We start from the raw sequence: 15,050 nt of genomic DNA, 5'->3' as shown, positions 1-15,050 counted from the left end.
AGAACTGCACAAAAAAGGGTCTTAATGATCCATATAAGCATGATGGTGTGGTCACTCACCTAGACCCCAACATCCTGGAGCATGAAGTCAAGTGGGCCTTAGGAGGCATTACAACAAATAAAGATAGTGGAGATGACGGAATTCCAGCTGAGCTACTTCAAATGATAAAAAATGATACTGGAAAGGTGTTGCACTCAACATGTCAGCAAATCTGGAAAACTCACTAGTAGCCACAAGACTGAAAAAGGTCAGTTTTCATTCCAACCCCAAATAAGATCAATGCCAAAGAATGTTCAAATTACCATACAATTGCACTCATTTTATATGCTAGCAGAATTATGCTCAAAATCCTTCAAACCAGGCTTTAGTAGTACATGAACTGAGAACCTCTAGATATACAAGCTGCATTTAGAAAAGGTAGAGGAACCAGAGATCAAACTGCCAACATTTGTTGGATCATAGAAAAAGCAAATGAAATGCAAAAGAATATCTGCTTCATTGACTACACTAAAGCCTTTGAATGTGTGGATCACAACAAACTGTGGACAACTCTTAAAGAGATGGAAATACCAAACCACCGTATCTGTCTCCTGAAAAACCTGTATGGAGGTCAAGAAGCAACAGCCAGAACCAGACATGGAACAATGGACTGGTTCACAGTTGGGAAAGGAGACCGATAAGGCTGTATACTGTCACCCTGCTTATTTAAATTAAATGCAGAGTACATCTTGTGAAATGCCAGGCTAGATGAATCACAAGCTGGGATCAAGACTACTGAGATCAATATCAACAACCTCAGATATGCAGATGGCATATCTGCCACTTTAAAGGCGGAAAGTAAAGGGGATCTAAAGAGCCTCCTGATGAGGGTGAAAGAGGAGAGTGAAAAAGCTGGCTTGAAACTCAACATGAAAAAAAACTAAGACTGTAGCATTTGGTCCCATACTTCATGGCAAATAGAAATGTGAAAACTGGTAGCAGTGACAGAATATATTTTCTTGGGCTCCAAAATCACTGCAGATGGTGAATGTAGCCATGAAATTAAAAGATGTTTGCTTCTTGGCAGGAAAGCTATGACAAATCTCAAAAGTATATTAAAAAGCAGAGATATCACCTTGCTGACAAAGGTCCGTATAGTCAAAGCTATCGTTTTCCCAGTGGTCATGTCCAGATACAAGAGCTGGACCATAAAGAAGGCTAAGCACCAAAGAATTGGTACCTTCAAATTGTGGTGCTAGAGAAGATTCTTGAGAGTCCCTTGGACTGCAAGGAGATCAAACCAGCCAATCCTAAAGGAAATCAACCCTGAACTGGAAGGACTTTTGCTGAAGCTGAAGCTCCAATACTTCAGCCACCTGATTCGAAAAGTCAACTCATTGGAAAAGAACTTGATGCTGGGAAAGACTAAAGGCAAAAGGAGAAGGGGGCAGCACAGGATGAGATGGTTAGATTGCATCAACAACTCAATGGATGTGAATGGGAGCAAACTCCAGGACATAGTGGAGGACACAGTCTGGTGTGCTGGAATCCATGGAGTCATGAAGAGTCGGACACGCCTTAGTGACTAAACAACAACATTCTTATATAAAATAAGCTTTCGTGAGCCAATTATTATCTCAGGGCATACTGCCAAGAATTTAATTTCTGAAATTACAAGAGGGCCAGACTAGACTGACTTTTTGGAGTCCAGTCTGGCCCTTTTATGAAGACTCAACTGTATAATCCTCTGAAGATCATACCTAGAAGTGCAATTATCACTAAATACCTCCAACTCATCTCGTTAAGCACCACGTACTCTTCTCTTCCTGAAAATAACCATGAGGGTTTGCCTTGCTTTCCTTTCTTTTGTTAGTCTTCTCAACCAAAACCTGGCTAGGGATACAACAGATCCAGCATTCTCTTCCTTTCTGTCCCAAAGATAAATATACAAATACAACCCATTTTAAACACTTAATTGTTAATGTCTATGAAAAACAAACTGAGGTAACACACTGAAAAGTCTTGGTACTCTTTTCCTTATTTTATGGTACTATTTTTACTCCCCTTTCACTCTTTCCTCTTTCTCCTAATTTTCCAACTGCTTCTACTTAAAATCCTTTACTTGCTGTCTGGCTTCTCAGTATTGGTATTCTTCCTTCTTTTCAATTTCCCAAGGCAATTCATCCATTCTAATGGCTTTAAACAGCAATGATTCTCCAACCATATCTTCTCCATCCTCTAGCCCTTATCTATAACCTAAGATCCATATTTCTACCATTTCTTGTACACCTCCAAGTAGATGACTCCCAAGCATTTTCTTGGGAGTATATCTTAACTAGTAATATTTCCTAAGTTCTCATATGTATTTTAGGTCCCCATATCGGAGAGTCGGACACGACTGAGCAACTGAACTGAACTGAACTGATGTTGCTCCTTTAGATACAATATTCTCAAGTAGCTTCTTTGGTTAGTTTTAGCACATACTTACTGATGAACTGTCGGTTGACTCATTTTTTTCACACTTTTGTTTCTTTCTCTTTTTTTTCTTTTCCTTCTTTACTTTTTTTGAATGCTTGTCTTTTTTCTTCTTTTTCTTCACACAGTCTTCCTATAAATAATCATTTTGAAGAGGCAAGAATTTAGTTTTAGCTTACTTTAAAAGTAAGTATTTTGAGGAAAACATCTATGTCCTAAAACACTTTAAATCTTTCATGAAAGGAGACAAGGAATATGATTAAATAAATAGCTTCTTCTAAAAAATTTTGACACACTTCTAATATATACACTACGAATAAACCATATAGCTAAAATTTCTTGGAAAAATATAGGGAAATTTTTAATTTATTTGTAAATATATTGACAGATATAATCAAACATATATACAAAAACACAGTGTGTACTTATCTCCTTCAACAGGCCCAAAAGAATTTATAGATTACGAACAACATAAAATCTAACAAGACAGCATAAACTGTGGGAAGAGAAAGCAAGAATTGAGACATCCCCCTTAAAAAAAAGACATAATATTTTAGATCCATAAACTTGCCACAAGTGGACTGGAAACCTGGATCTAAGCTTTCTACCAGCCAACTCAACTAATACAATCTTTTCAATATCATGTCCAAAATATTAATACATACTACTCTAGCCAGAGAGACAAATACTCAGTACTGTCAACTATGTGATATTCATTCTGTAACTTGTAAAAAAGTTTATAAACTTGCTCCTCCAGTATTAACTTGAATAAGTGAAAAAAATAATAATAATAAGCTTACACCAAGTAAGCCTGCTAGTATTTACCTGTGAGATTTGTTCAACTCTCTTAATCACATCAGGTAGCATCCATGTTTCCTCACCCCGAAGTCGTTTAAGTTCTTTACGCCTTTCTTCCTTTACAAAATTGGCTTTAGCCTAAAACAGTGAAAAAGAAAAATTAACAACTGACCCACCTACTTCTCACCAAAAAAGCAAAACAGAAACCTCCCCTACTTTCATGTAAGGCTCATCACAAATTTGCTTCTATCAAAGTGTGTGTGCATGTGTACTAAGACACTTCAGTCGTGACAGACTCTTTGCAACCCCATGGACTGTAGCTTGTCAGACTCCTCTGTCCATGGGATTCTCCTCGAAAGAATAATGGAGTGGACTGTCATGCCCTCCTCCAGAGCATCTCCCCAAACCTAGGGACTGAATCCACACCTCTTATGTCTCCTGCACTGGCAGGTGGGTTCTTTACCACTAACACCACCTGGGAAGCCCCTACCAAAGTGTAAGAAAGATTAAAAACAACAAATTCTCCTTCCACATTACCAACTGCACTACCAATTAGCAGTCACTAGTGAAATGAGCCAGACTTCCCTGGTAGCTCAGCTAGTAAAGAATCCACCTGCAGGGTGGAAGACCCAGATTCAATCCCTGAGTTTGGAAGATCCCCTCAAGGAGGGCATGGCAATCCACTCCAGTATTCTTGCCTGGAGAACCCCATGGACAGAGGAGCCGGGGGGACTACAGACCATAGGGTCACAAACGATCAGACACAACTGAGCGAGGAAGCACAGCACAGTACAGTGAAATGAGCCACCAATCAAGGACAGAATCTTGGGGCCTGCTGTAGACCTCTTCTCTCCCCTAAGCGCCCTACCTCAAAAATGACTTGAGTCTCTTTTCCCTTCGCTATCCCACTGATAGTGCCCGATACTTCCGTAACTGTTAGGAGACTGACCTCCATAACTTCAAATCTGCAATGTCCATAACCCTCTACCCACACCCTCAAAATGCTTCAAAAAGAATCACCTTTCTAAAAACAAATGATCATATTGATAAGTTTTTATCATTCGATAACAGTCAAACTAAGTAACAGCTTCCTAAGAAGTTGTTCCTGCCTTTTTATTCTCTCCCCAAATTTCAAAGCTAGGATTGGTCCTTCTCAAAATTCTGTACATAGCTATAAGATAAAATTTATCATAGTTTAGAAACTACTCCCTCCAAAAACTGCCTGAAATATCAGAGACAAGGATGAAGGATATTCATTATACACATATATTACATATGCTGAAATCAGGGACCACCAACCTTTCACCTCTGTAAGACTTATTGCCATTTTCTTCCCCTGTAAAATCTGACTGCAGTCATTATAACTTCTCTTTCCTGTCTCCTATACCGGTTCCTTATTTGCATTTAATGGAGAAAGAAATGGCAACCCATTCCAGTACTCTTGCCTGGAAAATCCCATGGACAGAGGAGCCTCGTAGGCTACCGTCCATGGGGTCGCGAAGAGTCGGATACGACCGAGCGACTTCGCTTTCACTTTTCCCTTTCATGCACTGGAGATGGAAATAGCAACCCACTCCACTGTTCCTGCCTGGAGAATCCCAGGGTCGGGGAGCCTGGTGGGCTGCCGTCTGTGGGGTCGCACAGAGTTGGACAAGACTGAAGCGACTTAGCAGCAGCATTTAAATGTGTTTTAAACAGTTATAGCTTGAAACAGATAAAATAATGATCATCACTTGTTTCACCTTACGTTGTTCTCTAACTACAACTTTCCCCCTTCACTGCCAAACTTCTTACATCTTGTGAGATAAATCAATAGTACAGTTTACTTCCTCCCTTTCTTATTTTACCTCTACTCATTTCAATCTTAATGAATAACACGTTTCTCAACTTTTTTCGAGGAGCTAGATTTTTTAGCTCTCTGTCTCAATCGCTGCTTGGTTCAGTACGGGTTTGCAATAAGCCGGATAACTGACACAAATAACTTAAAAGGAGAATGAAACGATCTATTCTAACATGCCTCACACGAATTTCTGAAAACGGAAATTTTCATTTCAGATATAGCAAGAGGGAGGACTCAGGCTGTAAGATATGCAGGGAAAGCAGTGGGGTCTCTCGAAACTGAGCGCGGCACAGGTGATCGGGTGACAGAAATGTCAAGCACGGATGCTTTAACAGATAAGGAACATCAGAGGAAAGAAACAAGTCTTCTGGAAAAGAAAATGAGCAACTGGAGCCTTCCAGAGCATCTAAGACGCAGAGGATACCCAACAGTGTGCAAGCATCCCAAAGGAAAACATCTATCCCCACCCAACTAGATAAGGTAAAATACTGGGGAACTGAAACAAGAAAGGGTGCGGGGAGACAGGAGAGCTAGACGCCTGACTCCCAGAAAACGTCCACCCTCAATTCTAAATGACTCCCAAAGCCTCAAAACTGAGGTACCTGGCGCAACACCTCGGTCCTAGCACTTCGAATCTGTTCTTTACGCTCTTCGACGGTACTCTCACTTTCAAATCTAACATCGGCAGCCGCCATAGTTGTTGTCGTAAAGCTAGGAAGCCGGCACAAAAAATCTCGGTTTACGACTGTCGTAATTTAGTAAACAAACCGGGACTTCCGATCGGAGGGAGGAGGGGCTCTGCGCCACCAAAAGAGCATGCGCGAACTGTTGCTTATTATTTCGGTTAATTGTCTAACCCTTAAGTTTGGAAGAAACAGAAGATTAAGTCAAGGGGTTATCCTCCTTCGTATATTGGGGTTTCCCTGAAGAGGACGTGTGTCAGCGTACATTTAGTACGCATTTTGCACGGGACTGACGGCATGTCACATGCTGAAGTGAAGTCGCTCAGTAGTGTCCGGCTCTTTGCGACCCCATCCTACCAGGCTCCTCCGTCCATAGGATTTTCCAGGCAAGAGTACTGGAGTGGGTTGCCATTTCCTTCTCCAGGGGATCTTCCCGACCCAGGGATCGAACCGGGGTCTCCCAAATTGTAGGCAGACTCTTTACCAGGGAAGCCCTGGTGTCAGAGCTGCTGCTGCTGCTGCCGCTGCCGTTAAGTAGCGTCAGTCGTGTCCGACTCTATGCGACCCCAAAGACGGCAGCCCACCAGGCTCCCCCGTCCCTGGGATTCTCCAGGCAAGAACACTGCAATGGGTTGCGTTTCCTTCTCCAATGCATGAAAGTGAAAAGTGAAAGTGAAGTCGCTCCGTCGTGTCCGATTCTTGGCGACCCCATGGACTGCAGCCTACCAGGCTCCTCCGTCCATGGGATTTTCCAGGCAAGAGTACTGGAGTGGGTTGCCATTACCTTCTCCTTCCTGCTGCTGCTGCTGCTAAGTCACTTCAGTCGTGTCCGACTCTGTGTGACCTTCTCCTTATCTCCCCTTAAAACTTCCGCAGTGTGCTTGGCTCAGAAAGATTAAACGTACATGTTGCAAAGATTTCTACCGAGGTGCCCTTATTGCCAAAGAGATTTCCCTGTGCTGGAGGAATGGACTAAAGGAAGGCTGGCCAGGAAGACAGTGTAAGCTAGCAAGAAGGAAAACTTTCTTTGAAGAGTCAGCATTTTGCTTTGGTGGATTTTTTTTAAGCACGGTATATGAAAAAGTCATGTGAATTTTGCATTGCACTTCATAATTTATACATGTTTAAAGTGTAACATTTTTTCTGGCCTCATATTGTTTGTTCATACTGTTTCAGTAACAAGTGAAAAAAAAGAGAAACGAGTTTTTTCCTTCACTTTCCGGAGAATAAAGAAGATAAAAGAGAAGAGCAAGCAGGCCTGAATATTCCTAGTTTTGTTAGCTCCTAACTCTGAATGTCTGTAACTAAATTTGCTCTTCTACCCCCTAACTTTGCAGGAGCTACACTTCACACCTATTTTCCTTTGACTCTGTGTTAAATACATCCACTATCTGGTGTGAAGGAGAAGGGGGCATCAAAGGATGAGAAGGCTTGATGGCATTACCAATACAATGGACATGAACTTGGGCATGGGAGATGGTGAGGGACAAGGAGGCCTGGCATGCTGCAGCCCATGGGGTCGCAGAGAGTAGGACATGACTGGGTGACTGAACAACCCTTACAACACCCTTCCCCTTATAGTTGCATATCAGAAAGAAGGCTGCAGAGCCACCCAACTGACAGATTCAATTGCTGGGTTACTAACACCAGCCTATGGCTGAAACAATGCAAGGAGAAGAAATCTAGATTCTAACACCATTTCCTTTAGGATGGACTGGTTGGATCTCCTTGCAGGCCAAGGGACTCTCAAGAGTCTTCTCCAACACCACAGTTCAAAAGTTTCAATTCTTTGGCGCTCAGCTTTCTTTATAGTCCAACTCTCACATCCATATGTGACAACTGGAAAAATTATAGCTTTGACTAGACGGACTTTTGTTGGTAAAGTAATGTCTCTACTTTTTAATATGCTGTCTAGGTTGGTCATAGCTTTTCTTCCAAGGAGCAAACATCTTTTAATTGCGTGGCTACTGTCACCATCTGCAGTGATTTTGGAGCCCCCCAAAATAAAGTCTCTCATTGTTTCCCCGTCTATTTGCTATGAAGTGATGGGACTGGATGCCGTGATCTTAGTTTTCTGAATGTTGAGTTTGAAGCCAACTTTTTCACTCTCCTCTTTCACTTTCATCAAGAGGCTCTTTAGTTCTTCAATTTCTGCCGTAAGGGTGGTGTCATCTGCACCAAAAAGGCAGGTGGGGAAAGTCAATAGATAAGATTTTGGTGAAGGAGAGTTCAATGCAATCAAGTTCTTACTTCACAAGAGGTTTTCTGCTAGTCACAAGGATCTGATGTCATCAAGAAGCTATTTAGTGCTTTTCTAGATATGAGGAGATGCAAGGATTAGGATCATGAAATCAGTTCCTAAAACTATCCAACTATCTAAATACTGGGTGCAAGAGGAGAAGGGGATAACAGAGGGTGAGATGGTTGGATGGCATCACCGACTCAATGGACATGAGTTTGGGTAAACTCCGGGAGTTGGTGATGGACAGGAAGGCCTGGAATGCTGCAACGACTGAACGACTGAACTGAACTGAACTAAACTGAGTCAGTTCTAATGAGGTGGATGAAACTGGAGCCTGTTATACAGAGTGAAGCAAATCAGAAAGAAAAATACCAATACAGTATATTAACACATATGTGGAATTTGGAAAGATGGTAATGATGACCCTATATGCAAGACAGATAAAGAGACACAGATGTAAAAACAGAATTTTGGACTCTGTGGGAGAAGCAAGGGTGGGATAAATTGAGAGAATAGCATTGAAACATGTGTATTACCATTTGTGAAATAGATGACCAGTCTAAGTTCAATGCATGAAACACAGCACTCAAAACTGGTGCACTGACACAACCCAGAGGGATGGGATGGGTCTTTGGGACAGGAGAATACATGTACACCCATTGCTGATTCATGACAATGTACGGCAAAAACCAACACAATATTGTAAAGTAATTACCTCCAATTAAAATAAAGTAATTTTTAAAATGTTTTCAAATCTCAAACCATTTTCCTAATAAAATTTTAAAAAAAGAAAGAAACACTGTGCTTGGATCTCCTTTCTAAGAGCTCATTTCTTAGAACACCTAGGGTCAAAATACTTTGTATGGTTATGCCACTCCACACCCAGTGAACAACCAGTTCACACCACTTCCTTCATAGAAAGGTTTGGTTTGACCCAAGTGTGTTTTTTCTGTGCTGGGCCATTGCAGGGAATTATTCTGGGTGTGAACCAGTCAACTAGGGTCTGCTAGCAAAAACATTTCTCAAATAATGTGAAAGTTCATATGTAACATTCTCAAAACCCACCAGGGAAAACACTTTGGGTGCTAATTTTCCCTTCACTCCAGTTGATTTTTGGTGCCATCAAGTAACTATTCTGAAAAAACACAATGCTTGGATCGCGTTACTAGCAACTTTCCTCATAGAACACCTAGGTTCATGATGCCTTGTATGGTTACGCAAATTAACACTCAGAGAAATACCAGTTCACCCCACTTCCATCACTGAAAGTTTGTTTGACTCAAGGGTGTATTTCCAGTGCTGTGGCACTGCAAAGAAACATGCTGGGTGTGAACCTGGAAATTGGGGTCTGCTAGCAAAAACTCTGCTCTCATCCTGTGAAAGCAAGAATGTGTCATTCTCAAACCCACCCGGGAAAACACTTTGGGTGTTTGAGAAAACACATGGGTGCTGAATCTCTCTTATATTACAGTAATCCAGGCCTATGCCCCAACCAATAATGCTGAAGAAGCCGAAGTTAATCGGTTCTATGAAGACCTACAAGACCTTTTAGAACTAACACCCAAAAAAGATGTCCTTTTCATTATAGGGGACTGGAATGCAAAAGTAGGAAGTCAAGAAACACCTGGAGTAACAGGCAAATTTGGCCTTGGAGCACGGAATGAAGCAGGGCAAAGGCTCATAGAGTTTTGTCAAGAGAACGCACTGGTCATAGCAAACACCCTCTTCCAACAACACAAGAGAAAACTCTACACATGGACATCACCAGATGGTCAACACCAAAATCAGATTGATTATATTCTTTGCAACCAAAGATGGAGAAGCTCTATACAGTTAGCAAAAACAAGACCAGGAGCTGACTGTGGCTCAGATCATGAACTCCTTATTGCCAAATTCAGACTTAAATTGAAGAAAGTAGGGAAAACCACTAGACCATTAATATATGACCTAAATCAAATCCCTTATGATTATACAGTGAAAGTGAGAAATAGATTTAAGGGACTAGATCTGATTGATAGAGTGCCTGATGAACTCTGGACGGAGGTTCGTGACATTGTACAGGAGACAGGGACCAAGACCATCCCCATGGAAACGAAATGCAAAAGAGCGAAATGGCTGTCTGAGGAGGCCTTACAAATAGCTGTGAAAAGAAGAGAAGCGAAAAGCAAAGGAGAAAAGGAAAGATATAAGCATCTGAATGCAGAGTTCCAAAGAATAGCAAGGAGAGATAAGAAAGACTTCCTCAGCGATCAATGCAAAGAAATAGAAGAAAACAACAGAACAGGAAAAACAAGAGATCTCTTCAAGAAAATTAGAGATTCCAAGGGAGCATTTCATGCAAAGATGGGCTCGATAAAGGACAGAAATGGTATGGACCTAACAGAAGCAGAAGATATTAAAAAGAGGTGGCAAGAATACACAGAAGAACTGTACAAAAAAGATCTTCACGACCAAGATAGTCACGATAATGTGATCACTGACCTAGAGCCAGACATCTTGGAATGTGAAGTCAAGTGGGCCTTAGAAAGCATCACTACGAACAAAGCTAGTGGAGGTGATGGAATTCCAGCTGAGCTATTTCAAGTCTTGAAAGATGATGCTGTGAAAGTGCTACACTCAATATGCCAGCAGATTTGGAAAACTCAGCAGTGGCCACAGGACTGGAAGAGGTCATTCTTCATTCCAATCCCAAAGAAAGGCAATGCCAAAGAATGCTCTAACTACTGCACAGTTGCATTCATCTCACACGCTAGTAAAGTCATGCTCAAAATTCTCCAAGCCAGGCTTCAGCAGTATGTGAACCGTGAACTCCCAGATGTTCAAGCAGGTTTTAGAAAAGGCAGAGGCACCAGAGATCAAATTGCCAACATCCGCTGGATCATGGAGAAAGCAAGAGAGTTCCAGAAAACCATCTATTTCTGCTTCATTGACTATGCCAAAGCCTTTGACTGTGTGGATCACAATAAACTGTGGAACATTCTGAAAGAGATGGGAATACCAGACCACCTGACCTGCCTCTTGAGAAATCTGTATGCAGGTCAGGAAGCAACAGTCAGAACTGGACATGGAACAACAGACTGGTTCCAAATAGGAAAAGGTGTACATCAAGGTTGTATATTGTCACCTTGCTTATTTAACTTATATGCAGAGTACATCATGAGGAACACTGGGCTGGAAGAAGCACAAGCTGGAATCAAGATTGCCGGGAGAAATATCAATAACATCAGATATGCAGATGACACTACCCTTATGGCAGAAAGTGAAGAGGAACTCAAAAGCCTCTTGATGAAAGTGAAAGAGGAGAGTGAAAAGGTTGGCTTGAAGCTCAACATTCAGAAAACAAAGATCATGGCATCTGGTCCCATCACTTCATGGGAAATAGATGGGGAAACAGTGGAAACAGTGTCAGACTTTATTTTTTTGGGCTCCAAAATCACTGCAGATGCTGATTGCAGCCAGGAAATTAAAAGACACTCCTTGGAAGGAAAGTTATGACCAGCCTAGAGAGTATATTAAAAAGCAGAGACACTACTTTGCCAACCAAGGTCCATCTAGTCAAGGCTATGTTTTTTCCCGTGGTCATGTATGGATGTGAGAGTTGGACTGTGAAGAAAGCTGATCACCGAAGAATGGATGCTTTTGAACTGTGGTGTTGGAGAAGACTCTTGAAAGTCCCTTGGACTGCAAGGAGATCCAACCAGTCCATTCTAAAGGAGATCAATTCTGGGTGTTCATTGGAAGGACTGATGCTGAAGCTGAAACTGCAATACTTTGGCCACCTCATGCGACGAGTTGACTCACTGGAAAAGACTCTGATGCTGGGAAAGATTGGGGGCGGGAGGAGAAGGGGATGACAGAGAATGAGATGGCTGGATGGCATCACCGACTCTGTGGACATGAGTTTGAGTGAACTCCGGGAGTTGGTGATGGACAGGGAGGCCTGGCGTGCTGTGATTCATGGGGTCGCGGAGAGTCGGACACGACTGAGCGACTGAACGGAACTGAACTGAACCGTCAGTATTGGTTGCCAGCTTCTGACTTTACTGATGAAACACTGTGCTTTGATTTCCTTACTACAATCTCTGCCCATAGAACACACAGGTTCATAATGTTTGTAGGGTTATGTCACTCACGACACAGAGATCAACCAGATCACACCACTTCCTTCGTGGAAATGTTCAGTTTCTACCTAGTGACTACTTTGAACTCTGGGACATTGCAAGGAAATATGCTGAATGAGAACTTGCCAGTTGTGGACTGCTGGCAAAAACAGTGTGCTCACCCTGTAAATCCTAGAATGTTTCATTCAGAAGCCTCTTACAAAAACACTTTGATTCTCAATTCTCTACAGTTAATTTTTAATGCAAGCAAGTTACTTCTCTAAAGGAAAAACTATGCCTGAATCTCCTTACTACAAACTCTGCTTACAGAATGCCTAGGTTCATACTGTCTTACGGTTTGTCACTCAGCACATGGAGAACAGTTCACACATCTTTCCACATGAAAAGGTTCGGTTTGTCCAACTGTGGATTTCTAGTGCTGTGACAGCAGGGAAATATGCTGGGTGTGAATCAGCCATTTAAGTTCAGCCGGCAAAAACAGTTTTCTCACCCTTTGAAAGCTAGAATGTCTCACTCTCATAGCCACCTAGGAAAACAGCTTGGATGTTGCTGTTCTCTTCATTTCAGTCAATTGGTGCAAGGAAGTGACACTACTAAAGGAAGCAATGCACTTGGGTCTTCATACTAGGAGCTCATCTCTTAGAATACCAGCGTTCATAATGCGTTGACTTTTATGCCATGCATGACACAGAGAACGCCCAGTTCAACCACTTCCTTCATGGAAAGATTCAGTTTGTCCCAAATGTGTATTTTCAAGGCTGGGACACTGCAGGGACCATTTGAGTTATGCTGGCAAAACAGCTCTCACCCTGTGAAAGTAGACTGTTTCACAGTCAAACCCACCTTTGAAAACACTCTGGTGCTGATTCTATCTTCACTCACTACAGTAAACAATTATGGCCAGCAAGTGGTTTTTCTGAAGAAATGCTGTGCTTGCTTGGGTCACCTTACTAGGAGCTCTGTCCATAGAACACCTTGGTTCACAATGCATTGTAGGCTTACACCACTCACACAACAGAGACCAACCGGTTCATACCAGTTGCTTCGTGGAAACATTTGGTCTGTTCCAAGTGAGTAATTCCAACTCTGGGACACTGCCAGGAAATACACTGGGTGTGAACTTGCCAATTGTGGACTGCTGGCAAAATAGTGTGCTCATTCTATAAATCCTAGAGTACTTCTCTCTGAAGACACTTATAAAATCACTTTAGGTGCTGATTCTGTCTTCACTGCAGGCAATTTTTATTGCCAGAAAGTGGCTTTTCTGAAGAAGCATTGTGCTTGGATCTCCTTACTGCGATCTCTTCTCCTAGAATAAGCTAGTTTCAAAATGCGTTGTATGGATATGGCAGTCACCACACAGAGAACAATCAGTTCACACCACTTCCTTCATGGAAAGATTCTGATTGCTCCAAGTGTGTATTCTCAATTCTAGGACCCTGCAAGAAAATATGTTGAGTATATTCTTGCCAACTGGGGACGGCTGGCAAAAACAGTGTGCTCAAACAGTGAAAGCATGACTATTTCACTCAAAAACCCACCTAGGAAGACTCTTTGGGAGCCAATTCTCTCTTCACTGCAGTCAATTCTTGGCGCAAGCAAGTTAATTTTCTGAATGAAACACTGTCCTTGGATCTCCATCTTAAGACTCATCTCCTAGAACACTTGGGTTCATAATGCCTTGTATGGTTATGCCACTAAACACACAGTAAACAACAAGTTCACACCACTTCTTTCATGGATTGGTTCGGTTTGACTCAAGTGTATATTTTCAGTGCTGGGACATTACAGGGAATTATTTTCGGTGTGAATGTGCCAATTGGGGTCTGCTAGCAAAAAACACTGCTGAATAACGTGAAAGCTCGAATGTGACATTCTCAAAAACCTCCAAGGAATACACTTTGGGTGCTGATTCTCCCTTCACTCCATTCCATTTTTGTCACTAACAAGTGACTATTCTAAAGAAACACCAATCTTGGATCGCCTTACTAGAAGCTCACCTCATGGAACATCTAGGTTCATAATGCCTTGTTTGGTTACACAACTTAACACAGAGAGAAAAACCAGTTCATCCCACTTCTGTTGTCAAAAGGTTGTTTGACTCAAGTGGGTACTTTCAGTGCTGAGACACTGCAAGAAAACATGCTAGGTGTGATCCTGGCAATTGGGCTCTGCTTGGAAAAACTCTGATTTCATCCTGTGAAAGCAAGAATGTGTCATTCTCAAACCCACCTAGGAAAACAATTTGGGAGTTTGAGAAAAACACTTTGAGTTTTGATTCTCTCTTCACTACCGTGAGATATGGTTCCCAGCTCCTGACTTTTCTGAAGAAACACTGTGCTTGGATTTCCTTACTAGGATCTCTGCTCATAGAACATCTTGGTTCATAATATGGTGTAGGCTTATGCCACTCATGACACAGATAAACCATTTAACACCACATCCTTCATGGAAGGTTCAGGTTGTTCTGAGTGAACACTTTCAGTTCTGTAACACTGTAAGAAAATATGCTGGGTGTGAACTTAACAGTTGTGGACTGCTGGCAAAAACTGTGTGCTCACCCAGTAAGTCTGAGAATGATTCACTCTGAAGTCACTTACAAAATCACTTGGATTCTCACTTCACCTACCATCAATTTTTAGTGCAATCAAGTTACTTTTCTGAAGGAAAAACTGTGCCTGAGTCTCCTTACTACAAGCTCTGCTTATAGAACACCTTGTATGATTATGCCACTTAAAAAACAGTAAACAACTAGTTCACACCACTTCCTTCATAGAAAGGTTCAGTTTGACCCAAGTGTGTATTTTCAGTGCTGGGACATTGCAAGAAATTATTCTCTGTGTGAACCTGCCAATTGGGGTCTGCTAGCAAAAACACTGCTTGAATACAGTGAAAGCTCAAAAGTGACATTC

The 15,050-nt window shown here is 41.9% G+C and overlaps 1 protein-coding gene across 2 annotated transcripts in view; it reads right to left on the bottom strand.

Moving 5' to 3' along the window:
• Positions 1–5,844, bottom strand: part of CWF19L2 (CWF19 like cell cycle control factor 2) — a 175,345-nt gene extending 169,501 nt beyond the window's left edge. For both annotated transcript variants that reach the window (XM_055422941.2, XM_055422942.2), the window contains exons 1-3: positions 5,695–5,844; positions 3,280–3,390; positions 2,468–2,587 (exon numbers count right to left, since the gene is read on the bottom strand). In XM_055422941.2, coding sequence (XP_055278916.2) covers positions 2,468–2,587; positions 3,280–3,390; positions 5,695–5,787 — 324 coding nt within the window. In that variant the 5' untranslated portion in view covers positions 5,788–5,844. The remainder of the gene's footprint in view (positions 1–2,467; positions 2,588–3,279; positions 3,391–5,694) is intronic.
• Positions 5,845–15,050: the final 9,206 nt, after the last annotated feature.

Source organism: Moschus berezovskii, chromosome 14, assembly GCF_049115385.1.
Source record: "Moschus berezovskii isolate FMDL1 chromosome 14, NW_MosBer_1.0, whole genome shotgun sequence".
In the NCBI taxonomy this organism is placed as follows: Eukaryota; Metazoa; Chordata; class Mammalia; order Artiodactyla; family Moschidae; genus Moschus; species Moschus berezovskii.
The sequence above is the reverse complement of the archived record's forward strand: the minus strand, read 5'-3'. Positions and strand labels throughout refer to the sequence as shown.